At 38.3% G+C, this 26,246-nt stretch overlaps 1 protein-coding gene across 3 annotated transcripts in view; it reads right to left on the reverse strand.

Annotated features, from left to right (window-relative positions):
• LOC132001096 (guanylate-binding protein 4-like) overlaps window positions 1–24,102 on the reverse strand; it is a 26,060-nt gene extending 1,958 nt beyond the window's left edge. The window contains exons 1-9 of one of the 3 annotated variants that reach the window (XM_059375320.1): window positions 23,834–24,102; window positions 22,580–22,615; window positions 20,115–20,310; window positions 9,172–9,299; window positions 6,856–6,965; window positions 6,451–6,653; window positions 4,198–4,443; window positions 3,038–3,318; window positions 1,229–1,441 (exon numbers count right to left, since the gene is read on the reverse strand). In XM_059375320.1, the coding sequence (XP_059231303.1) occupies window positions 1,229–1,441; window positions 3,038–3,318; window positions 4,198–4,443; window positions 6,451–6,653; window positions 6,856–6,965; window positions 9,172–9,299; window positions 20,115–20,304 (1,371 nt within the window). In that variant the 5' untranslated portion in view covers window positions 20,305–20,310; window positions 22,580–22,615; window positions 23,834–24,102. The remainder of the gene's footprint in view (window positions 1–1,228; window positions 1,442–3,037; window positions 3,319–4,197; window positions 4,444–6,450; window positions 6,654–6,855; window positions 6,966–9,171; window positions 9,300–20,114; window positions 20,311–22,579; window positions 22,616–23,833) is intronic. The other 2 variants (XM_059375319.1, XM_059375321.1) reach the window with 2 other exon arrangements.
• Between the last annotated feature and the right edge of the window lie 2,144 nt (window positions 24,103–26,246).

Raw genomic sequence — 26,246 nt, forward strand, 5'->3', positions numbered from 1 at the left:
CAAGGAGCAAATACACATCAGGCAACAAAGATCTAGTCTCCCGCTATGGAAATAATTGTTCAATAAAACTCCAAATATAACCCTGTAAATTGTGTATCCCTGAGTAATTCCCTTCCTTCTATGTCCACAGTATAAATTCCAAGTCTATTGATGATCATGGGAAAACTCCATCATAGTCTTCCTAGTTCTTGAGATCACTTTCTCACTGATATTGTCCCCAATCCCACCATGGGTTATAGCCAATCACATTCATAATTCTACAAATACATTATACCTATTGTTTACTTGTTTTGGGATATTCTTTTTTTCTTCCTGGAAGCTATTCTAGCCTTTCTCAACAAAACATCTATAAATACTTCATCTTAAACTTCTAGGAACTATCTTCTGTATAATTTCTTAAACCGCAATCAGAGCTTTGAATGGCCACCAAGATACTGATTTGCCCTACTGGCTCCACCACTTACTGTTCATATGACTTTAGGCAATTTATTAACATCTTTTTTGCATCACATTTATCAAATGCATAATGTAGATAGTAGTATACTTAATTTATAATATTACCCTGAGGACATATACAATAATGCTCATGGGTATAGTATCATCATTTCTATACTATGTAGTACAATGTGCACCAAAAATAAAACTGTAGTATCTGTTATAATTTCATATAAAATATCATTTATGAATAAAAATATTGGGATAATAACAGACTGCAAAAAATATATTACCCTGAGGATTAAATTAATAATCCAACAAAAGCACCTAAGACCATGTGCAGTAAAGAAAGTTAGTCTCAATGTGTTAACCATTCTTATCATCACTATCATCATTAGTATCTTTGAATACCAGTATAACCTTTACCTTACCCTATCCTCTTCACTATTTGCCCATATCTTTGGTAAAATCCTCAGCATCTTGAGAGCAAGTTGTGTCTCTAATACTTGCATTCCCCAGGGACTTAGCCAAATATTAACACATGTTTCATAAATGAATCAAGTATTTTGTGTCACCTGAATTCATGATTGTAAATCCTTTCTTTGGGAGGAATTTAATTTCTGGTATCTACAGGAGTACCTATTAATTGTAGGTGTAAAGTCTGAAATTCGGACTTACTGGCTCACTCTGATTTTTTCCCATAATTGGTGCTGGAGTCTTAGATATTCCGGAGGAACAACAAAGACCACCTAACTCCACTCTACTGTTCAACCTTTTTCCCTTTATTCCTTACCTTAACTCCTTTCCTGGGCACCAGTTTATAGTCAAGTTCAACCTTTCTCTTTGCTTGTAAGTAGAGATCATGTCCTCCATGAACAGAGAAAGTTTTTTCTGAAATGCTTTTCTTCAGAGGCTCTGAAAGCTGCTTCATTATAGCCTGGCAATATTTGAAAGAGGCATCTTCATTCTGCTGCAAGAAATCTTCCTTCTTTTTCTCAATGGTGTCCTGCCAGGGAAATGTAGAGAAATCCAATAGAAAGAAGCTCTTAGAAGGGAAAGTCCAATGTCATCCTCTTAGAAAAACATCCCAATCACCTAAGAGTAGATTGGAACATGGAGCAGACCAGGAGTCAAGAGACTTTTAGTCCTAGTTCTGACCAATTCTAGGTGTGCCCTGTGGAAAGTCCCTTTACTTCCTTGGGTTGGAAGACATGAACTCCATGGTTCTTTCTGCTGTAGTATGATTAAAAGTGACCCATCCATTAACAGTCAGCAATAGAAAGTTGAATTATAGCTGAAAGTAGAGTTTCCTCAGAGAATTTGTGTTGCTAAGGATGACAATGCACCTTCAACACCCCTGCCCTCCCAACAACTCAATCATCTGGTAAAGACTAAAGTGTACTCTGAACAGAGTTTGGAACTCTTCATAAACTCTTCTAATAAGAATTTGAGTGTGTAAAGAAAAAGAAATAAACATTTCCTCTGCTCTTGAAAATTACAATACAGCAGACTTTCTGGCACGTCTTCAACAGGAACAAAGAAGTTTTTTCACTCCTAGGCTGGTCATAGACTGAGACAAATTTCCACTGAAGGTGCCCATTTCCACTGAAGGTGCTAATTAGTTGTCCCCAAGAATTAAATTGTCCCCTAAGATTTTTTCCCTCTGATGTATACTCCTTCCACAGTCCAGGATTCAGTGAACTTGATGAATTTTATTACAGTAGTTAGGCTTTATTATATGGTACGAGTTGATGTAAAGAAATGGAGATAACTGGGGTGCCTGGGTGGCTCAATCATTAAGGGTCAGCCTTCGGCTCAGTTCATGATCCCAGGGTCTTGGGATTGAGCCCTGAAATGGGCTCTCTGCTTGGCAGGAAGCCTGCTTCTCACTTTCCCACTCCTCCTGCATGTGTTCCCTCTCTCACTGTGTCTTTCTCTGTCAAATAAATAAATAAAATCTTAAAAAAATAAGAAATGGAGGTAACTAGAGGATAGAGGTGGAGAAGTCTTAGATAAGAACATGAGCTCTGAGAGTTACCTGCAGGAAATCAAAAAAGCTAAAACATGAAAAGAATTTGATGCATCATTGTTGGCTTGAAGCAGAAAGGAGAACATAGAGGTATATGAAAAATGTTTCTGGAAGCTTGGAAGCACCCCCTGTCAGAAAGCCAACAATAAAGGGAATATGAGTCCTAAAATCAAAAGGAAGTCGATCCAGTCAACAACAGGAATGAACTTGGAACCACTCCAGAGCCTGCCGCTGAGAGCTCATTTTGGCCAAAATCTTGTTTCCAGTCTGTGAGCAGACTTTGAGCAGTCTCTGAGCAGAGTATGGTGCCATCTTATGCCTCCTTTTGACCTACAGAATTGTGAGCCTATATAAATTAAGGGTAATTTTTCAAATGTGGCCATAGAAATTTAATAAAATGTCCACCTTTTAGTAAAAAGGTGAACAGTAACCTGGTAGAGCCCTGTCACTCAAAAGAACCCAGGCTCTGTCAACCATGAGAGCTAGATGAGCCACAGAGTAGGAAAAAAATGTACTCTAAGCCTGAATCTGGAAGAGCAGAAATCAGGAAGGATAAATGCTAAGACACATTACCACCAGCTTTTTCTGGAATTCCCACTTGTCATCCTTAAAGGAGTGTTCCATGAACACTGCAATGGCTTCCCTCTCACAGTGTGCATGCACATCCAGGAGCTCCTGGAGTGTGTCTGTGGGGAGCCTCACTCGCTGGGCCATCTGCTCGCTGTAGTGGTCAGCTGCCTTCTGCACAGCCACTGAGTTCTCACGCTGAGCCAGAGTTGTCACCACGTTCTCCAAGCAAGGAACTGCTCCTTTCTTGATGGCATCCACATAGGCTTTCAACAGAGTCCCCAGCCCTATATAAGCCAGGGAATTTGAGCATAAATAACAAGGTCTCAATCAGTGGCTTATAGTTTTTATGAAGCATCATTCTAAGATCACAAAAAACTCCACCTTATCTACAAGGAAATTTTATTTTCTCCTTTTGGGAATCTATTCCTTTTAACAGCATTATTGTTTTCCTGTTCTTTCTTTTATTGTTCTCCATTTTGTCACAGCACAATTTAAATTACCAACTATACAATATGCACCTATGTTACTGGAAAAATGGTTTCCCATTCATGAGAATGTAAAGGAATAGATTACATAGGTGAAGTAATAGACACAAACAAGACTAGCAGCATAATGTGTGTGCCCTGATACAAAACAAAAATGTGAACTCCTAGTTGAACATGATCGAGAATTCAAAACAGGGATAGAGGATCTTAAAGCAAGTATACTTAAAGCAAGGATACTATAGGACTGTGTAAGTTACATGCCCACGAAGCCTGTCCTACACATAAGATGACACATAATTCTGTTTCTCAGTGATCTTGCAGGAACTCATAGCTTGCTCTTTATGACCTGACTCATGTAAATTTACAAAATAACCTGCTATCTCCTTCAAGACAAGAAGTTATCCCATAGGATTTCTCAATATACAGATGTCCTCTCTTTAACACCATCTTGTCTTCTTAGGATTAGTGGCTTAAGTTCCTGAGGTATATCAGGTCTCAGCAGACCCTCACACAGGGAGACTTTAATGAGTAAACACACATCGATTTCTTTTCAGGCCATGAACATCTGCTTCTCCATAGTTACACACAGATGTAAACAAAATTACTGACAAATCCAGGCTCTCATCAAAGCACCACCACACTGACACAGAGACATGCTTTGGGACAAAGGTGACTTACGGCTCCCAGTGACAGTGATTCCCTCTCTTAGGGTCTTGGTCTTTGTGTGATTGAAAATATAGGTACAGAATTTTTTTGATTGCTCCTGGAAAGTACTGTCTAGCTTGTCTTCTGGCACCTTCTCAAGATGGAATAAGAGATTTCTATCACTTGTAGGCCGGTCAAAGACGAAGCATTTCCGTTTTGGAAAGAACTGCCTGATACACTCTCTGGGCATGTTGGAATTCTGGATTTTGGGATTTGTGCCTGCAAAAATGGAAAAAAACTGATTATTGAAAAGTGGTCTTTAGGTAAGGGAGTCAGAACTTTCATTTCCAGGCATCTTTGCATTATGGCATTTCCTGTGCCTATAAATCTCCTTTAACCCAATCATTTCAAATCAATCTGGGCCATCATCACAGGCAAGGGAATTCCATTTCTACATGGAGCAGAGCCAAGGAAATAGGGGAGTAGGAGGGACATCAGTCCCAACTGAAGCAAGTTATGGTTGGTTTCCTTAGTAGTTATGGAGTTTAGTGGTTGACATATTCATTAAATGTTTATCAAATTAGTGAGGAACCAAAAAAAAAGTGGTAAGAATTCCTTTTGTGATTTGACTGTCCCCATATTAGATATGAAATATGGACCCTAAAATAAAATAATACCAAAAGAAGAGTAAGATATTGCTTGTTAAAATATCAGGTGGAGGATGAATAATATCAAGGTAAGAAAAAAATGTCTAAAATTCAGAGTAAAAAAAAATCACACTAAATAAATATGTTTGGAGTTCTTTTCGCAGAAACATCTCTAAGGTAAGGTTAACTTAAAAGTAATTGGAAACCTTAACACTGTCTATATCAAACTATATCTGACTTGACAGCGCTTCACAGAATGATTTGGGGAGTAGTCAGATGTTTAATAAATTTCTTTGAAACAATGAATACATGAATGATGAAATAGAAGTATGTATTACTTCCATGTGCCATCAGTTATTCACCTTACTAAAATAAAAATAAACTGTTTGTAAAATTTACATGTACTAAATTAATAATATTAAAGTGGTAACAAAATGTACAAGACTGTGAGAAAGAAGAATGTGAAATCATAAGGAAGATCAATGTGAATCTGAAAGTGTTACCAGAAGGACATTTTTCCTCCTGGATATTTACTATATAAATATCCTTTCTCTGAAATTTGTAAGTATCTGGGCACTAGTAAAATATTCATAGAATATTTCATAGAAACATGAAATATATTTTTAAAATTAGGTCATTTAAATGTGGTATATAAATGAAAAAAAATACTATTCAGTCTTAGAAAGGAAGACAATCTACACATGCTACAGCATGAATGAATCTTTAGGACATTATGGTTAGTGAAATAAGCCAGTCACAAAAAGACAAGTAGCATACGACTCCATTTGTATGAGGTACCTATATGGAGACAGAGAATGGAATGGCAGTTGCCAAGGGCTATGGGTGGGGGGTATTAAGGAGTTAGTCTTTTTTTCCTGTAATACTTTATTTATTTATTTGAGAGAGAGAGAGAGAGAGAGAGCATGAGCTGAGGGAAGAGGCAGAGGGAGGAGCAGACTCCCCATTGAGTAGGGAGTCCAATGTGGGACTTAATCCCAGGACCCTGGGATCATGACTTGAGCTGAAGACAGATGCTTAATGACTGAACCACCAAAGCATCCCAGGGAGTTAGTTTTTAATGGAGAGAGAAATTTAGATGGGGAAGATGAAAACTTCTGGTGTGGGTGGGTGGTGATGATTCTACAGCAATGTGAATGTACTTACTGCCACAGAACTATAAACCTAAAAAATGGTTAAAATGGTAAATTTTATGCTTTGTCTATTTTTCCATAACAAAATTTAGGTCCTTTTATTTCTTGTGATTTTAGGTTTACCAGCTTCTCCTCTGATGAGCTATTTCTGTCAGTATGGAACAGGAGGAGCACACAATAAGGAGCCCAAGTATGTGGGGCTTAGGAAGTTACAGCACTAGTACCTAGAAAAATGTTTCACAATACCTATTTGGTCTAAAATCGTTTGGTTCAACATTGGTCCTTAAATTTCCTCAATGAGATTGCTCCAGCGGCTGGAGTTTCACAAGTAATAATCTATGAAAAACAATCACCAAATGCCATTCAACAATCACCCCTCACTATTAAGACTGCATCTCAATCCAATATTAAACCAAAATTAAATTCAAGTGCTGACTGGCGGGGCTTAGTTGATCCCAACCCCCTGTTGAAACTTCCTTTGCCCAGACCATGCTCTGGAACCAGCTTCAAGGCATCCTCCAGGTACTCGTCTTCAGTGATTGGGGCTTCACCTATCTTCAACTCCAGGGTGAAATCCCGAACAGTCCATACAAAGTCTGGAAAGAAACTCACAAACTCAGTGGAGTCCTTCACTTCCTCAGAGGTTGAGGAGGATTTTGCCCTGATTAGCTGTGTTAGTTCAGTGACATAGCTGAGAATTTAGCTAAGGAAGGAGAAATTATTTACACCACAATTTTCAGCTTGTATTTAAAAACAAATTTTATAAACATTAACTTATGTCTCATGTTCCCTTCTCCTCAACCATGATAGTTAAGTCACAAGAAAGATGACCGTCTCAGTTGCCATTCCTATAAGCTCAATGAAACTTGGTGGTTTGGTCCGTGGAAGGATACTGCAGCTGCTCCAGGGCCTGGTGATTGATGGTGCCCATGCTGTTGTAGATCAAGGTGCTGCTCAGAAGCACCGTCAGGGCAAAGATCCATGAGTCATTCTTAGGGTCGACCTAGAAAGCACATTAAAGCAAAAGACTAGAGAGTCCACTCTTCATTTACTTGTTAGCATTTCCATTCCATAACACAGTGAATGGAACATAGTAGGTATGCACCAATAAACAGGAAATTATTCCTACAGCAAATTTGATGTGTCATGGTCAACATTAAAAACATAATGTTGTTTAGTTAAATTCAACAGCTATTGTTTGAGTTTCTTCTAAATGCCAGGCAGTGCATTTGGTTAGGTGGATGCAAAATTCCATATGCTAGTCCCTGCCCTCAAGAAGTTGACTTTCTGGGTTGACTGACCAATAAGTAAACATAACACCTGCAACCAAGTTAATGATCTCTGCCGGGAGTAGAGCCAAAAGCTAAAATATAAAAGAAAAAGGGGGTAAATCCAAAAATGGGGGGAAAAAATGTCCTGGGAATTCTGAGCAAGACATTATTTCTGACTGTGAAATGATGGCAGTAAGTAAAAAAAAAAAAAATCTGGGTTGGGGCACCTGGGTGGCTTAATTGGTTAAGCATTTGCTTTCAGCTCAGGTCATGATCTCAGGGTGCTGGGATCAAGCCCTGTGTCGGGCTTCATACTTAGCAGCGAGTGTGTTTCTCCATCTCCCTCCAGCCCTCCCCCTGCTCATGCTCTCTTTTTCTCTCAAATAAACAAATAAGATATTTTAAAAAATTAAAAAATAGCTGGATTTTAAAGAAATGATGAAGTTGTGGACTTGGACTTGTGGAAATGAAAAGGTAGAAAGACTAACTTGTGGAAATGCAGGTAGAAAGACTAACACAAGCCAAGTCAGCATTGAAAAGCACAATCATACAAAGACAGAATTATTTCCTTTGGCTGAAGCTATGCGTAAATGTGTGGGAGTAGACAACAAGGCTGGGAAGGAGACTCAGGTCATAATGTGAGTGGCACTGAAGGCCAGGAAAGCAGAATTACACACTACCTAAATCATACCACATGTTCTAAATTTATTGAACTGTTCTGCTGCCATCAGTTATTAATAATATAATATGACTTGGTCCTTTAAACAAAAGCAATTACATAAAAAGAAACAAGTTTGGGCCAAAATATGACATTTTGCACCATTAAAAGTCCTTCTTCATTTTTGGGGGGCAGAGGGAGGTGATAATTAGAGTAGATCTAATTCATTGGGAATTAACTTAGGGGCTGTGTAAAATAAGTAACAAGTAAGTAGGATTTCTTGTTGTTGTTACAGTTGTTTAGTGTGAAAAGTTGCTGGTACATTCAAAGAAGGAATAAACTTGTTAAAATTCAAACACGGTGAGATGAATTGATGAGGCCTGATACATATTGTTTTAGTTTCTCTTCTGTTTTTGTTTTATACTTTATTTTTTATCAAACACTTTCTGAAGTACAATTTCTGAAGTTTTAAAACATTAAAAATTTTTTAAATTCAGAATTTCTAAATTTCTCCTTTACTTATTCTGGGGGGGATTGGAATCAAATATTCTACTGCAGCAACAATCTAGACTCAGACTTCTATAAAATAAGGAAAAAGTACTGATTGTAAAGACAACACACCTACAAGTATCCTGTTTGCACTTTTTTCTGCTGGTCAAGATCATGCTTTTTAGAAGTCGGTGAAGAATTAATCTTTAAAGTCCAGCAAGTTACACTAAAATCATTATGAATATTCTTGGAACAGCCGAAGATTTTCTGGGGTTTATTTAAATAGATTACTTTGTTTTAACCCTATTTTCAAGACTACTATATTCAAGGTCACGAATCTATACATTTTAACTGGTAGTCCCATTGACCTGATGAGTTACAATTTAGATATTTTAAATGTTATTTCACCAGGAAAGCTTAAATCTAATCCTTACTTAAAATGAGGTTGAATCCATGACACTCTGTACTGATTGAATTAAGTACTGGTATCTCCCCAGCTGGCCTCTGGGTCTTTACTTTCTTCACTGCAGTGTCTCTAGTACTTAGCAGAGAGCCCTGGATTTAGCTGCTTAAATTGTGTCATTAATCCCGGCATTAAAAATAAGATGAATATCTTGCCTCCAAATACCAAAATATGTGTGTTCTCAAGGAAAAAAAGTTCAAGGTAAGAGAATCTAACCTCATTATCTATAATTTACACTTACTATTTGTGGAGATATGTCACAGAAGTTGAATTGAGGTGGTGAATTCATAAGCAAGAACAAAGAAGGGTTCTCAACTCCCTGCCTTACCTTTTTCACATCCCCTAGACCCTCAGTGTCCAGAAGGATCAGAGTGTGGTTCTTCTTGGTGGAGTGGGGCACACACCACATCCAGATGCCCTTGGTTTCAGATCTCACTGTGGAGTTCAGGCGGAAACCTGCAAGGGAGGAGTCCATAACATACAGGGACAGTGGAGAGTACAGGTTGCCCAGGAGCTACAGTGGTGAAGCTTGTAAGAAAGTAAGGGCCCAGCAGGGAGAAGAGTTTTTTCCATTTTGGTGACAATCTAGTGTTAATTCAGATTAAGAACTTTCTATAAAAATGCTTTGGGTTCCCTATTCAACTTGCACCTGTAGAGGTTCAAATAGGTCAGGTGAAAGCTTAATGTAAACTCTACCAACTTGTGTAGTTTTAGTTGACCCTTAAGAGAAAAGAAAAACAATGTCCACAATAGCCAAACTATGGAAAGAACCTAGATGTCCATCAACAGATGAATGGATCAAGAAGATGTGGTACATATACACAGTGGAATACTATGCAGCCATCAAAAGAAATGAAATCTTGCCATTTGCGACAACATGGATGGAACTAGAGCGTATCATGCTTAGCAAAATAAGTCAAGCAGAGAAAGACAACTATCATATGATCTCCCTGATATGAAGAAGTGGTGATGCAACATGGGGGCTTAAGTGGGTAGGAGAAGAATCAATGAAACAAGATGGGATTGGGAGGCAGACAAACCATAAGTGATTCTTAATCTCACAAAACAAACTGAGGGTTGCTGGGAGGAGGGGGGTTGGGAGAAGGGGGGTGGGGTTATGGACATTGGGGAGGGTATGTGCTTTGGTGAGTGCTGTGAAGTGTGTAAACCTGGCGATTCACAGACCTGTACCCCTGGGGATAAAAATATATGTTTATAAAAAATAAAAAATTAAAAAAAAAAGAGGAAAGAAAAAACATGCATCCATAAGTAGAATTAGACAGGAGGCTGAAACAAGAACTCTGTGTTTGTGGTTCACACTTCACGTAGTGTCTCCTTTTCCTTATCTGGGTTATTGTGAAGGGAGAGCCTCTAAATGGAGAAAACACTGACATGGGAAGGATAGCACTGAGCTGTCACTTGAATCCAATTTTGTCCCAACGGTTGCCTAGTAGGAAAGCAGTGAGGACTGAATCTTGAAATGTAGGCATGTTATCCATAATGTGAGGTTCTGAATGCCTAGATAAGTAGACTGCATTTGTTAGATAAGAAAATCACTTAAGTTTTTGAGATGGATGGTAATAAAACCAAAAGTATATTTAGAAAAATGGGTATGGTATTGGAATAGGGGAGTAATTCAGAATTGAGATTCTGATGTAGTTAGAAGGCTTCCAGAAATTTAGAGCAGGGATGGACTCTTGTGACCATGCAGTCCACTGGGAAATTGCCTTATTATTGATGTCACCTTGAGTGGAAAAGAAAAAGGAATTGTTGAAACTCCCTAGCTAGTATTGAATCCCTTAAATAAAACTTATGAATTTATTTGGGTCAGACAAGGAAGTGTCCTTCTCTGATTGGTCAAGAATTTTCCTTAAAAGAAAAATAAAGACACGATATTTGCTTAGAAACTAATAGGAGATTGGAAAGTAAAATGGGAGAGAGAAGGAAGGAGAAACTATAGACTGAAAAAGAAAGGAGAAAGGGAGGAAGGAGGGAGAGAAATGGATGGGTATGTGGGATCCTGAGAATTTAGTGTACTGCAGTTCAACGTTTAGTGGTGTTGGGCCAGAGAGGAATTAATACATTTGAAAATAAAAGCTGCATGTTCTAAAGAGACAGAAAGTCCTATAGGATAGTAGAGAAATTTTCCTAAAGTACCAGTAAGAACCACAAGGAACAACTAAGTTAAACAGCAAAAACAAAACTCCACGTCAGGAAACAATAAGAACATTCACATTGTTCTGAACAACAGACTACGTTGACCCTAACTATTATATTTATTTTTATAAAGACTGTAACATTGAAGGGAAAACTCAATGTTTGTCAGTAGTTAGCACAGTGTTGGACATTGTATGAGACCTAGAAACCACTTTTGGACTTCTTGTGACTTCTGGGACACTTATCACTGATGATTCAAAATTGTACAATTAATCAAGTCTTTAGGCATTGATTTTCAAATAAAAAAACTATGTTATCAATATTGGTATCTGAGCCAGCTAAAATAGTAAATGCTGTAGACTTCTCCTAAGTTGTAACCACAGAGGAAAGGGCTAAGATTTTAGGTTTATTTATTTGAGAGAGAGATAGAGAACGTATGTGAGCGCATGTGCTCGCACAGTAGGAGAGGGAGGGGCAGAGGTAGAGGGAGAGAATCTTAAGCAGCCCCCCTGCTGAGCACGAAAGGCTGAGATTTTAAATTGATTGTTTTGGGAGAAGTAACAGGCTGAGACAACATCAGGTAGCAGGAGATCAGCTAGATAGCTTATCAAACCATCGCAAACACCTAAAAATCCAATAGGAGATCAAAGAGAAGAAGAACAGCAATTCCAGAAACAGAAAATCGACCACTTTCTGAAAGGTAGGACCGGTGGAGAAGTGAATCCAAAGCAATGAAGATAGAACATGGGGGGAGGGGCTGGCTCCCGGCAAGCAGCAGACCAACGCAGCACTAAATCAGGACTTGTAACAGTCTGCTCCACTGAGGGACATTGCTCCAGAGGCTAAACTGAGGTGAAGCCCATGCAGGGTCAGCGTGGCCCCACCTCCCGCAGGGTCACGGAAGGATCAGGGGGTGTCTGAGTGTCACAGAGCTCGCAGGTATTAGAGCGGGGAAGCCAGCTACAGAGACAGAGCTGAGGAGTGAGTTCTTAGCTGAGGGTTACCTTGAACCGGTCACAGGCTGGGTGAGCACGGAGCACAACTGGAGGCCAGGGAGATGAGAGTGATTGAGCACTTTTCTCCAAGCGCAGCCAGAGGCCAGGGAGACAGGAGTGATTGAGTGCTTTTCTCTGAGGGTGCACTGAGGAGTGGGGCCCCAAGCTCTCGGCTCCTCCGGTACAGAGATTGGGAGGCTGCCATTTTCATTCCCATCCTCTGGAACTCTACGGAAAGTGTTCAGGGAACAAAAGCTCCCAAAAGCAAACCCAAGCGGATTACTTAGCCTGGCTCCTGGTAAGGGTGGTGCAATTCCGCATCAGGCAAAGACACTTGAGAATCACTACAACAGGCCCCTCCCACAGAAGATCAACAAGAAATCCAGCCAAGGCCAAGTTCACTTACCCAGGAGAACAGCGGAATTCCAGAGGAAAAGAAAGCAAAGCATGGAACTCATGGCTTTCTCCCCATGATTCTTTAGTCTTGCAGTTAATTTAAATTAAAAAAAATTTTTTTTTCTTCTGCTAAATATTTTTTTAACTTTTACCCTTTCCTTTTTTAACGTTTTTTAACTAGTTTATCTTAATAATCATTTTCATAAAAAATAATAATCTTTTTTGAACCTTCATTATCATAGTGATATTTTATCCTTCATTGTATCTAACTTTACTTTTTGTAAACACATAGGTTTTTTCTTCTAAAAAATTTGGGATACAACTTCTTCTAAGATCAAAATATACCCTAAATCTAGCTCTGGGCTTGTTCTAGTCTCCAGCCCAAGTAAATTCTCTCCACTTTCTATTTCTTTATTCTCCCAACCAACTTACTTTATCAACTCCTTTTTTAGAAATTAAAAATTTTTTTTTCCATCTTTATAGGCATATTCCATCCCTTCATTGTGTTTACCCTTATATATGTTTTTCATTCTTTAAAATTTTGGGAGGTAGTTTCTTCTAAGAGACCAAAATACTCCCAAAATTAAGTGGGTGACCTGTTCAAGTCACCATTCTAATATATATATATATTTTTCTTTCTTTAATTTTTTTTTTCTAAACTTCTTTTTATCCCCTTCCCCCCTCCCCCATGATTTGGGGTCTCTTCTGATTTGGTTAAAGCACATTTTCCTGGGGTCTTTGCCACCCTTTTAGTATTTTATTTGCTCCTTCATATATTCTTATCTGGACAAAATGACAAGGCGGAAAAACTCACCACAAAAAAAGGAACAAGAGGCAGTACCAAAGGCTAGGGATCTAATCAATATGGACATTGGTAATGTGTCAGATCTAGAGTTCAGAATGATGATTCTCAAGGTTCATCATGATTCTACCCGGACTCGAAAAAGGTATGGAAGATATTAGAGAAACCCTCTCTGGAGATATAAAAGCCCTTTATGGAGAAATAAAAGAACTAAAATCTAACCAAGTTGAAATTAAAACAAGCTATTAGTGAGGTGCAATAAAAAATGGAGGCTCTTACTGCTAGGATAAATGAGGCAGAAGAAAGAATTAGTGATATAGAAGACCAAATGACAGAGAATAAAGAATCTGAGCAAAAGAGGGACAAACAGCTACTGGACAATGAGGGGAGAATTCGAGAGATAAGTGACACCATAAGACGAAACAACATTAGAATAATTAGGATTCCAGAAGAAGAAGAGAAAGGAGAGCAGAAGGTATATTGGAGAGAATTATTAGAGAGAATTTCCCTAATATGGCAAAGGGAACAAGCATCAAAATCCAGGAGGCGCAGAGAACTCCCCTCAAAATCAACAAGAAGAGGTCCACACCCTGTCACCTAAAATTTACAAGTCTTAGCAACAAAGAGAAAATCCTGAAAGCAGCCCAGGAAAAGAAGTCTGTAACATACAATGGTAAAAATATTAGATTGGCAGCAGATTTATCCACAGAGACCTGGAAGGCCAGAAAGAACTGGCATGATATATTCAGAGCACTAAATGAGAAAAAAATGCAGTCAAAAATATCATATCCAGCTAGGCTATCATTGAAAATTGAAAGAGAAATAAAAAGCCTTCAGGACAAACTAAAACTGAAAGAATTTGCAAACACCGAACCAGCTCTACAGGAAATATTGAAAGGGGTCCTCTAAGCAAAGAGAGAGCCTAAAAGTAGTAGATCAGAAAGGAACAGAGACAATATACAGGAACACTCACCTTACAGGCAATAGAGTGGCACTAAATTCATATCTTTCAATAGTTACCCTGAATGTTAATGGACTAAATGCTCCAATCAAAAGACACAGAGTATCAGAATGGATAAAAATAAAACAAAACCCATCAATATGCTGCCTATAAGAAGCTCATTTTAGACCCGAAGCTACCTCCAGATTTAAAGTGAGAGGGTGGAAAACAATGTACCATGCTAATGGACATCAAAAGAAAGCTGGGGTGGCAATCCTTAGATCAGGTCAATTAGATTGTCAGCCAAAGACTATAATAAGAGATGAGGAAGGACACTATATCATACTCAAAGGGTCTGTCCAACAAGAAGAGCTAACATTTTTAAATATCTATGCCCCTAACATGGGAGCAGCCAACTATATGAACCAATTAATAACAAAATCAAAGAAACACATCAACAATAATACAATAATAGTAGGGGCCTTCAACACTCCCCTCACTGAAATGGACAGATCATCCAAGCAAAAGATCAACAAGGAAATAAAGGCCTTAAATGACACACTGGACCAGATGGACATCACAGGTATATTCAGAACATTTCATCCCAAAGCAACAGAATACACATTCTTCTCTAGTGCACATGGAACATTCTCCAGAATAGATTACATCCTTGGTCCTAAATCAGGTCTCAACTGGTATCAAAAGATTGGGATCATTCCCCGCATATTTTCAGACTACAATGCTCTGAAGCTAGAACTCAATCACAAGAGGAAATTTGGAATGAACCCAAATACATGGAGACTAAACAGCATCCTTCTAAAGAATGAATGGGTCAACCAGGAAATTAAAGAAGAATTGAAAAAATTCATGGAAACAAATTATAATGACAACACAAAAGTTCAAAATCTGTGGGACAGAGCAAAGGCAGTCCTGAGAGGAAAATATATAGCGGTACAAGCCTTTCTCAAGAAACAAGAAAGGTCTCAGGTACACAACCTAACCCTACTCCTAAAGGAGCTGGAGAAAGAACAAGAAAGAAAGCCTAAACCCAGCAAGAGCAGAGAAATCATAAAGATCAGAGCAGAAATCAATGAAATAGAAACCAAAAAAACCAAAAGAACAGATCAACAAAACTAGGAGCTGGTTCTTGGAAAGGATTAATAAGATTGATAAACCCCTGGCCAGACTTATCAAAAAGAAAAGATAAAGGACCCAAATAAATAAAATCATGAATGAAAGAGGAGAGATCACAACCAACACCAAAGAAATACAATTATAAAAGATACTATGAGCAACTCTACGCCAACAAATTTGACAATCTGGAAGAAATGGTTGTATTCCTAGAGACATATAAACTACCACAACTGAACCATGAAGAAATAGAAAACCTGAACAGACCCATAGTCAGTAAGGACTTTGAAACAGTCATCAAAAATCTCCAAACAAACAAGAGCCCAGGGCCAGGTGACTTCCCAGGGGAATTCTACCAAACATTTAAAGAATTATTAATATGTAGTCTCCTGAAACTGTTCCAAAAAATAGAAATGGAGGGAAAATTCCAAACTCATTTTATGAGGCCAGCATCACCTTGATCCCCAAACCAGACAAGGATCGCATCAAAAAAGAGAATTACAGACCAATATCCTTGATGAACACAGATGCAAAAATTCTCACCAAAATACTAGCCAATAGGATTCAACAGTACATTAAAAGGATTATTCACCATGACCAAGTGGGATTTATTCCTGGGCTGCAAGGTTGGTGCAACATCCACAAATCAATCAATGTGATACAATACATTAATAAAAGAAAGAACAAGAACTATATGAAACTCTCAATAGATGCTGAGAAAGCATTTGACAAAGTACAGCATCCCTTCCTGATCAAAATTCTTCAAAGTATAGGGTTAGAGGGCACATACCTCAATATTATCAAAGCCATCTATGAAATACCCACCGCAAATATCATTCTCAAAGGAAAAAAACTGAAGGCTTTTCTACTAAGGTCAGGAACACGGCAGGGATGTCCATTATCACCACTTCTATTCAACATAGTACTAGAAGACCTAGCCTCAGCAATCAGACAACAAAAAAAAATTAAAGGCATCCAAATCAACAAAGAAGAAATCAAACTATCACTCTTTGCAGATGATATGATACTATATGTGGAAAACCCAGAAGACTCCACTCTAAAACTGCTAGAACTTGTACAGGAATTCAGTAAAGTGTCAGAATGTAAAAGCAATGCACAGAAACCAGTTGCATTTCTCTACACCAACAACAAGACAGAAGAAAGAAAAATTAAGGAGTCAATCCCATTTACAATTGCACCCAAAACCATAAGGTACTTAGGAATAAACCGAACCAAAGAGGCAAAGGATCTCTACTCAGAAGACTAAAAGTACTCATGAAAGAAATTGAGGAAGACACAAAGAAATGGAAAAATGTTCCATGCTCCTGGATTGGAAGAATAAACATTGTGAAAATGTCTATGCTACCTAAAGCAATCTACACATTTAATGCAATCCCTATCACAATCCCATCCATTCTTTTTCAAAGAAATGGAACAAATAATCCTAAAGTTTATATGGAACCAGAAAAGACCTCGAATAGCCAAAGGAATATTGTAATAGAAAGCCAAAGTTAGTGGCATCACAATTCCAGAGTTCAAGCTCTATTACAAAGCTATCATCATCAAGACAGTATGGTACTGGCACAAAAACAGACACATAGATCAATGGAACAGAATAGAGAGCCCAGAAATAGACCCTCAACTCTATGGTCAACTAATCTTCGACAAAGCAGGAAAGACTGTCCAATGGAAAAAAGACAGCCTCTTCAGTAAATGGTGTTGGGAAAATTGGACAGCCACATGCAGAAAAATGAAATTGGACCATTTCCTTACACCACACACAAAAATAGACTCAAAATCGATGAAGGATGTCAATGTGAGAAAGGAATCCATCAAAATCCTTGAGGAGAACACAGGCAGCAACCTCTTCGACCTCAGCCACAGCAACTTCTTCCTAGGAACATTGCCAAAGGCAAGGGAAGCAAGGACAAAAATGAACTATTGGGATTTCATCAAGATCAAAAGCTTTTGCACAGCAAAGGAAACAGTTAAGAAAACGAAAAGACAATTGAATGGGAGAAGATATTTGCAAATGACATATCAGATAAAGGGCTAGTGTCCACAATCTATAAAGACCTTATCAAACTCAACCCCCAAGGAATAAATAATCCAATCAGGAAATGGGCAGAGGACATGAATAGACATTTCTGCAAAGAAAACACCCAGACGGCCAACAGACACATGAAAAAGTGCTCCACATCACTTGGCATCAGGTTAATACAAATCAAAACTACAATGAGATACCACCTCATACCAGTCAGAATGGCTAAAATTAACAAATCAGGAAATGACAGATGCTGGCTAGGATGTGGAGAAAGGGGAACCCTCCTACACTGTTGGTGGGAATGCAAGCTGGTGCAACCACTCTGGAAAACAGCATGGAGATTCCTTAAAAAGTTGAAAATAGAGCTACCCTACGACCTAGCAATCGCACTACTGGGTATTTACCCTAAAGATACAAACGTAGTGATCCGAAGGGGCACGTGAACCTGAATGTTTATAGCAGCAATGTCTACAATAACCAAACTATGGAAAGAACCTAGATGTCCATCAATAGATGAATGGATAAAGAAGATGTGGTATATATATACAAGGGAATACTATGCAGCCATCAAAAGAAATGAAATCTTGCCATTTGTGACAACGTGGATGGAATTAGAGGGTATCATGCTTAGCGACATAAGTCAATCAGAAAAAGACAACTGTCATATGATCTCCCTGATATGAGGAAGTGGAGATGCAACATGGGGGGGTTGGGGGGTAGAAAAAGAATAAATGAAAGAAGATGGGATTGGGAGGGAGACAAAACATAAATGACTCTTAATCTCACAAAACAAACTGAGGGTTGCTGTGGGGAGGGGGGTCGGGAGAGGGGGGTGGGGTTATGGATATTGGGGAGGATATGTTTTATGGTGAGTGCTGTAAAGTGTGTAACCTGGCGATTCACAGACCTGTACCCCTGGGGATAAAAATACATTATATGCTTATTAAAAAATTAAACAAAATTTAAATAAATTAAATAAATTAAAAAAATAAATTGATTATTTTTTTCCTCACATTTTACATGATTAATTACAGATGATTAAAAATTAAAGAATACTGTGGGCCACCTGGGTGGCCCAGTTGGTTAAATATCTGACTCTTGGTTTTGGCTCAGGTCGTGATCTCATAGTCATGGGATAGAGCCCTACATTAGGCTCCACATTCAGGACAGAGTCATTTTGAGGTTCTCTCTCCCTCTCCTTCTGCCCCTCCTACTCTCTCTCTTTAAAATAAATAAATTTTGAGGCACCTGCGTGGCTTAGTCATTAAGCATCTGTCTTCAGCTCAGGTCATGATCCTGGAGTCCTCGGATGGAGCCCCACATCTGGCTTCCTGCTTGGTAGGGAGCCTGCTTCTCTCTCTCCCCCACTCCCCCTGCTTGTGGTCCCTCTCTGTCAAATAAATAAAATCTTAAAAAAATTAATTAAATTAAATAAATACATCTTTAGAAAAAAGAATATTGTGGATTAAATAAAAATTTTAGATTTTATGAGGTCAGAGGGAGGAAATAAATGAGAAATAAAATATTTGCACTAACAAAATAGGAAATACAAACACCAAATAAGTGTGAGAAAGTTCTCAGATTGACTTATAATGAGATATATGCCGTATGACTATACAGTTACCAGAGGGTGATAAGGACATGAAAAAATTTCCATGACTGCTAGTAATCATGTGAATTGTATTTAAAGTTTGAAAAATGGTTTGATATTATCTGGAAAGGCTGAAAACAAATATACTCTGTGATCTTGCAAGTTCATTTCTGTGTATAATCAACAGGGGAAGGCTGAGTACCAGAATATAAGCACAAAAACATTTATGATAGCTGAATTCAGAAACAACAAAATCTGTTGACTAATATCAACATCCATTAATAATAAATGGGGAAAAATTGTGATATCTTCATATGATTGCATACTATAAGGCAGTTAACATAAATAAATTGCATATACATATAAGAAAGTGAATGATTTTTATAAACTTGATGAGAAAATCGATATGCAAAAGAATGCATGCAGTATATACTAATTACATAAACTTTAAAAGCAGATCAAATTAAACTTTTTTGAAATACATAGACAGTGAAACCATTTTTAATAAATGCCATGAAAATGAAAAACATTAGTGACCACAGATGGGAATGTGAAAAGTGGTTTGGGCTTTCAATCTCGGTAATGTTAAACTTCTTGACCTGAGCAGTGATTATGCAGATGATCATTTTTCATTTAATAAGTTTATAGTACATGACTGTTTTATATACTTTTCTGTGTGAGATATAGTTCACTCATAGAAAATACTGAATACAGAAAGAAAGGGAGTGTAATTTATCAAAATTTATTATGAACAAAAAAATGAATCTTTGCTCCCTTGAGATTTGGGAATAATAGGTTTTTCCCTCCCTCCTCTCTCTTCCTTCCTTTTTCCTTTCCTCTATTTTTTTTAATACAACACAATAAAATAAAATTTTATGCTGCTGGGAATGATCCTATAGTTTGGGCAAAAGTGATGCAAAAGAAAGGAAGAGAAGGGATCACAGCAGAAGCTAAGCTGATAAGAGTGGATGGGATCCAGAGGACAAGTAGAAGGGATCTATTGATAGGTTTGGGAGACTCTTCTTTCTTACTAGATAAAAGAATGAGATTTTGTAGAAAGGTTGGGTTGAATTTGTAGATTTGGGGGTGAGAGCTAGAATTTTTCTTCAGTGGGAGGAGTTAGGCTCTTCCCTAAGATGACACTAGAAGAACCATGACCAGCCTGCACTATCAGTGATTCCAAGCAAATGGCCCCGGTCCCAGGACAACACTCACCATGGTTCTGTCCTGCCAGGCGGTTCATCAAGTAGGATTTTCCTGTCCGAGACAGCCCTGCAATGGCCACCACCACCACAGGCTGAGATATATTGTTAAGAATCTCTAGTGCTTCTGGATTCACTGTCAGCTGCTCTTTCTGGTTTTCTACCAGGCAGATGGGGGCCGTCATGGTGGCTCCAGATGCCATGGTGACCTGTAATCCAGAAGAGCTGTTCAATATAACACAAGAGCCCAAAGTCCCCTCTGATGGTCATATAAACTATACACCTATCAGTTCTGTTTATGGAATATAGACACCATTTCTAAGGGTAAATTATGCACCCTAGTTAGTGTGTCAAAGCTTGAGACAGAGGACTTTCATCTCTTATGTTATTGATCTTAAAATGAATCTTAAAATAACCATATCCAGGAGATGTATAAAATGAATACAACAAAGAAAGCAAAGGATGGAGATGGGGACCTGAGAAAACCAGTACATTGGGGGTAAGGCAGAATGAAACATAAAGATAGATGAGAAGAGTCGTCAGAAGAGTTTCTAAGAGTTCCAGGACAATATGGTGACTCATCAGTTCTGCGAATATTTATTGAGTGCAGCTGTGCTGTACTGTTGTAGGTGCTCAGTATCCAGAAGTGAACAAGTGGCTGAAATTCTTGCCTTGTGGAGTTCTAGACTAGTAGGGGCAGTCAGGTAATCAACAAAACAAATCAGCGAAGATATGTGTTAGTGGATAGTGAGTGGTCTGGAGAAAAGTAAGCAGGGAATGAAATACACAGCAATGGATAGGGGTTGGAATTGGAATTGGAATTGGAATTGGAATGGGGGTGGAATTATATACAGAATATTCCAAGAAAGAGACAAAATGGAGGTAATCAGTGTCTGTGATGAGGACAGATTTCATGAAAGGGCAGTAACATGAAGCAGATTGGTTGGGGGAGTGAGCGTAAAAGAAGGGAGAAGAAATAATAATGCAGCTTGTCTCAACATGCAAGATCTCTATACATTGTGCTTAAGGAAATATATGGGTCCAGGATTCATTCATGTAACTGGAAAATATTTCTCATTTATAAGTTTACAACAAAGAGAGCCAGTTGTAAAGATGTTTAAGGATCTTCCCGGATCTGACAGAGTCCCATGTCTGAGCTAGATTCTGCCTTGGTTGTTTTCATCTAACTGAATGGAACATTCCATCATACCAAAAGATAGAGACCTGCCAAAGAACATTTGCTGTGCCTTTAGTCCAAGATAATGCTTAGTAACATTCACGTGTCCCCACGCTGCTTCCAGCCCTCTGCCTAAGGTGGGGTTACTTGAATAGTCATTCAAGCAGTATGGGACCCAAAGTGGTAGGAGCTTTCATGTATAAAGGTACCCCTATGAGGGCATTCCCACAAGTAAATTAATGCTCATTGGGCACAATTAAGCACGTCCTTCAAGAGAGAGAACTGAATTGAGTGCTCTAGATTATATAATCCTGTATATTTGGGGACAGTTGGTGATACACAATTACAATTTTCTTAGCTGGTTTGAGACACTAATTGAAATATCAGTCTCTAATCAAGCATGATTTCTGGATAAAGAAGGCCTCATTACATAACTTTTCAATATTATATTTGCTTTTCGCCTTTTGTGGGAATATAAAATATTGTCTATTTGTTTCTTCCGAGAAACAAAGATGATTAACTACATGGCAAATACGCATACATTTTTAGGCACACAAAAGGGGTTTGTCAAAGGTGTTAGTAAAAGACAGGGAAATGTAGAGCAGAATTTAATTAGAATGAGATTGAGAGAGACAGAGAGAGAAAGATTGAAGATCCTGGAGAAACAAGGATGACTGACAGAGACAGCATCATACTCTGTGTTTGGAGCCCAACTGCCAGGGCACGAATACTGGATCCATCTTTACAAACTGTGGGACTCCTGGAGAGATATCTCTCTGGGCCTCTGTTTTTTTCATCTGTGAAATGGGAATTCTTATAGTAACTAAATTGTAGGGCCAGTAGAGTAAAAACATCCCAGAATACATACATACAGAACACTTAAAATTATATTTGATACCGAATAAATGCTATGCAAGTATTGCTTAAAAATAAGTATCTAAGGAGCACCTGGGTGGCTCAGCGGGTTAAGCGTCTGCCTTTGGCTCAGTTCATGATCTCAGGGTGAAATTCCAGAAGGCAAAAAATTGGTTTGGGAAAAATGGTGACAATTCTTTCCCACGAATAAAAGCTGGTGTCAAGGAGACAATGATTACTGAAAGCAAATTGTCCCATGAGAAGCCAGAGTTAGCAGAAGCCAAACCAGCATGAACCACTGACTAGAAGGGTATTACAGTGTCAGGTAGGGGCAAAAGAGAGACATGACCAGATGTTAGCACTGATTTGGGAGGGAAAATGTTGTAGTTCAACACTTAAGAGTTCTAATCATCTACTGCCTGGGAGACATTGAAAAAGGAACCTACCTCTGTAAATCTTGACTTTCTTATCAGTGTTACGGGCTTAAAAAAAAAAAAGTAATTCCTGCTTAATCCATTACTGTACAGGGCAATAACAAAAACTTCCCAATACATTAAAATTTCCACAGTTAATATACTGTTTCTACAATGAGCCTGTTAAGCCATGGAGTATTGAAGCAACAAGTTCTGTAAATGGGAAATACCAAGAATTAATACAGTAACTAAAACAGTTTTTCTTTAAAAAAAAAATCAATCTGATTCTGAACAGACTTCTGTGCAATTTCTCTTCTTTTCTAGGGATGGGTGGGAGAAGAGATAAGAAGTAAAACATGAGCTTTGTAATACCGTGTGAGGAGGAAATATAGACTTCTCATAATTAATATTTTGAAAAGTTTTGGGGAAGGGATGATATTACAAAATGATTAAAATTTTTTTTTCATGCAAAGGAAGAACCTTTATCTCCAAAATAAACAAGTAGAATGCGATAGTTCTATTATATACAGATAAATGATCATTGGTTTCCTAAGGTACTGTCTGTACGAGTTATCTGGAGTGATGGTTAAGTGCTCAAAACCTTTATTTTTAATAAATACTGCCAGTTATTATTTGCGGGGATTGTGCATTTGGAAACAGTGTATGATGAAAAAACCATATAGTTCCGTCACACAGTTATTTTTAACAGTTGATTAACAATGAGTAGGAAGAATGCCAAAGAATTATTCCATGTAATATAGCTTTGTAATATTTTCAGAATATTGGACGTTATTAATAAAAGAACAATCGACAATCCAAATTTTAGATTCCAATTGTCTCTAAGGTAAGGATCATCTTTTTGTTTTTCCAAAGCTCAGCAGGGCGCAGGCAGTACCTGTTTGAGGGGGAAGGGCGTTGGGAAGTGGAAGGAGCGACCCTACCCTACGCAGGGCCTCTTGCGACATGACCCGGGGTCCTTCAGTCTGAGAAGGGGCTTCATCCCCCTTTCTGTGGGTGCGGTGGGATGCACTCCTTCCGTGCAGCGCTTTTTATGCACACGTGGGGGGACGCCAGAGGAGGAGCCGCGCATTCCGGGGACACTGTGCGTGCGCGCCGTGGCTTTGCCGCCAAAGCAAAGCGCCCCAAAGGGCACACACCATCTAGCACCCTCCCGGTTCTTTTGCTGTCTTTGGGACCTGCCAGCGTGGAGTCTGCGTTTGGGAATTTGTTGTTGTTAGTTAGTTAGCGGCTATATGCACGGAAGACCGAGTTTAGCAGCGAACTTACCTAGGGCGGGCGCTGCAGTCAGGGGACACGTTCTCAGCTGCCCTCGCCTATCCTTTCCCGCTCCCGCGTCTGGCTTCTACGGAGAGGGTCTGTTCTCTTTAGAACTTAAAGCAAACCGGATATTACAGCCTTGCTTTTCATGAAGGTTCGGGATGGAGCCCGAAATCGAAAGGAGAGGTATTATTCCTGTTCCATCTATGTGGATTTTCACTGTAAGCCGTCAGGTTACCTGACTGTGGGAATGAGGCGAAGTAGAACATCTTTGGTTCTCCCGCATCCCTTCCTCCTGCACAGCTGGTTTAGGTTTCCTTGGCACCCCCAATAAATACGGAGCAGTGGGAGTGAATGTGAGCAAAGTAGGTTGAGAATATTTGAACAACCTTTACTCTGAGGTTCTTTGTCAGGAAGAGGTTTTTGTTTCTCTTTTTTAAGTTTTTACTTGGTTACGTGTTCTCTCACTGCCTTTTTTTTTTTTTTTTAATTAAAAAAAAAAGCCCTTCTTGGTATTACATGAGTATTTAAAAAATAACAATAAAATGCATATGTATACATATAAAATTAAGGGATATGTATATATAATTTTGAAATTATTATTTTATAGTTCAGAAATAACCACTATTATCTTAAGTCGCAGTTTATCCATTTTTTTTCCCCTAGGGTGGATGCAGATTTTGGGAAACTGAAGCTTATACATTTTGAGGGTTCACTCAAATACAAAGAAAATTTCACAAACAGATATTTATTTAAAATGAGCAAAGAAAATAGGAACAAAAAAATGTAAAAACCTAACATGCTACAAAAATGTTTTTCTATTATTTTTCTTCTCTTATGGTACTCTCTTTTGTATCTGAACTTTAGTATGAGCAATAATTCTGGAAAAATAACAAAAAAATATGAATTTAAGGCATTGCATGGTATTGTGCTACAGAACTGGACTATGTAATCAATTACTCTTTTACTACAATGTGTTGCCTTCTGGATGGATAGATAGGAGCTGTGCCATGGAATCTCTGCGGCCTTTGGTTCATGGGCTGCTTTCCTCTGCCAAAAATGTTCTGAGTTAACTGAAAAGACAGTGAGAATATTAATTACATTTTTGTTAATATGTTTGTGTGAAATTGGCTCTTTGTAAATAACATGGTAAAAACTAAGAACTAAGAGATATTAGAGATTCATTATTTATAATACTATTAAAAACAATTCCTTAAAACCAGACTTGAATTAAGAAAGCTGTTACTTGTGGTATCAGACAACAAATTTCTAATTGTCAATTTTAAAGAGCCTCATTTTCTTTGATATGTGATGGAATGCAAGCAATAACATTTATTTTTAATTGTGGTAAAATATATATAACATAACTATCTTAACTATTTTTTAAGTATATAGTACAGTGTTAAGGATATTCACACTGTTGTGCGATCACCAGAACTCTTTTTAGCTTGCAGAACTGAAATCCTATACCCAATAAATAGTAATTACCAGTTTTCCTCTCTCTCAGTCCCTGGCAGTCACCACTCTACATTTTCTTTCTATGAACTTGACTACTCTAGCTATCCCGTATAAATGGAATTATAGTTTTTGTCTTTTTGTGATTGGTTTATTTCACTAAGTCTTATAATCCATATACACAAGATGTCTTTCCATTTATTCTTATCTTCTTTAATTTACCCTTATTTTGTTTACGAGAGAGAAAAAGAGAGAAAGGGGGAGAGAGTGAGAGAGAGCATAAGCAGGGGTAAGGGCAGAGGGAGAGGGAGAAGCAGACTCCTCAGTGAGCAGGGAGCCTGACATGGGACTTGATTCTAGGACCCTGGGATCATGACATGAGCCAAAGGCAGACGCTTAGCCAACTGAGCCACCCAGACACCCCATGTCTTCCTTAATTTCTTTCAGCAATGTTTTGTCATTTTTGAATATAAAAACGCCTTTAGTTTCCTTGTTCAAGTTTATTCCTAAGAATTTATTGTTTTTGGTGCTGTTTTTTAAAAAGATTTTATTTATTAATTTGAGAGAGAGAGAGTATGAGCAGAGGGAAAGGCAGAGAAAGAAGCAGACTCCCTGCTGAGCAGAGAGCCCTGTGCAGGGTTTGATCCCAGAACTCTGAGATCACCACCTGAACCAAGGCAGACACTTAACAGACTGAGCCACCCAGGTGCCCCTGTTCTTGGTACTATTGTAAATGGATTGTTTTCTTAACTTCCTTTATGATCTGTTTATTGTAAGCTTATAAAAATGCAACTAATTTTGAGTATTAATTTTATATCCTGCAACTTTGCTGAATTCATTAATTATAACTTTTTTGTATGTGAACATTTAGGGTTTTCTGCATGTAAGTTTATATTGTCTTCAAATAGGGATAATTTTATCTCCTCCTTTCCAGTTTATTTCCAGCTCCATTCCACTGTGAAGGATA

The sequence above is a fragment of the Mustela nigripes genome, chromosome 14 (genome assembly GCF_022355385.1).
Source record: "Mustela nigripes isolate SB6536 chromosome 14, MUSNIG.SB6536, whole genome shotgun sequence".
Taxonomy (NCBI): domain Eukaryota; kingdom Metazoa; phylum Chordata; class Mammalia; order Carnivora; family Mustelidae; genus Mustela; species Mustela nigripes.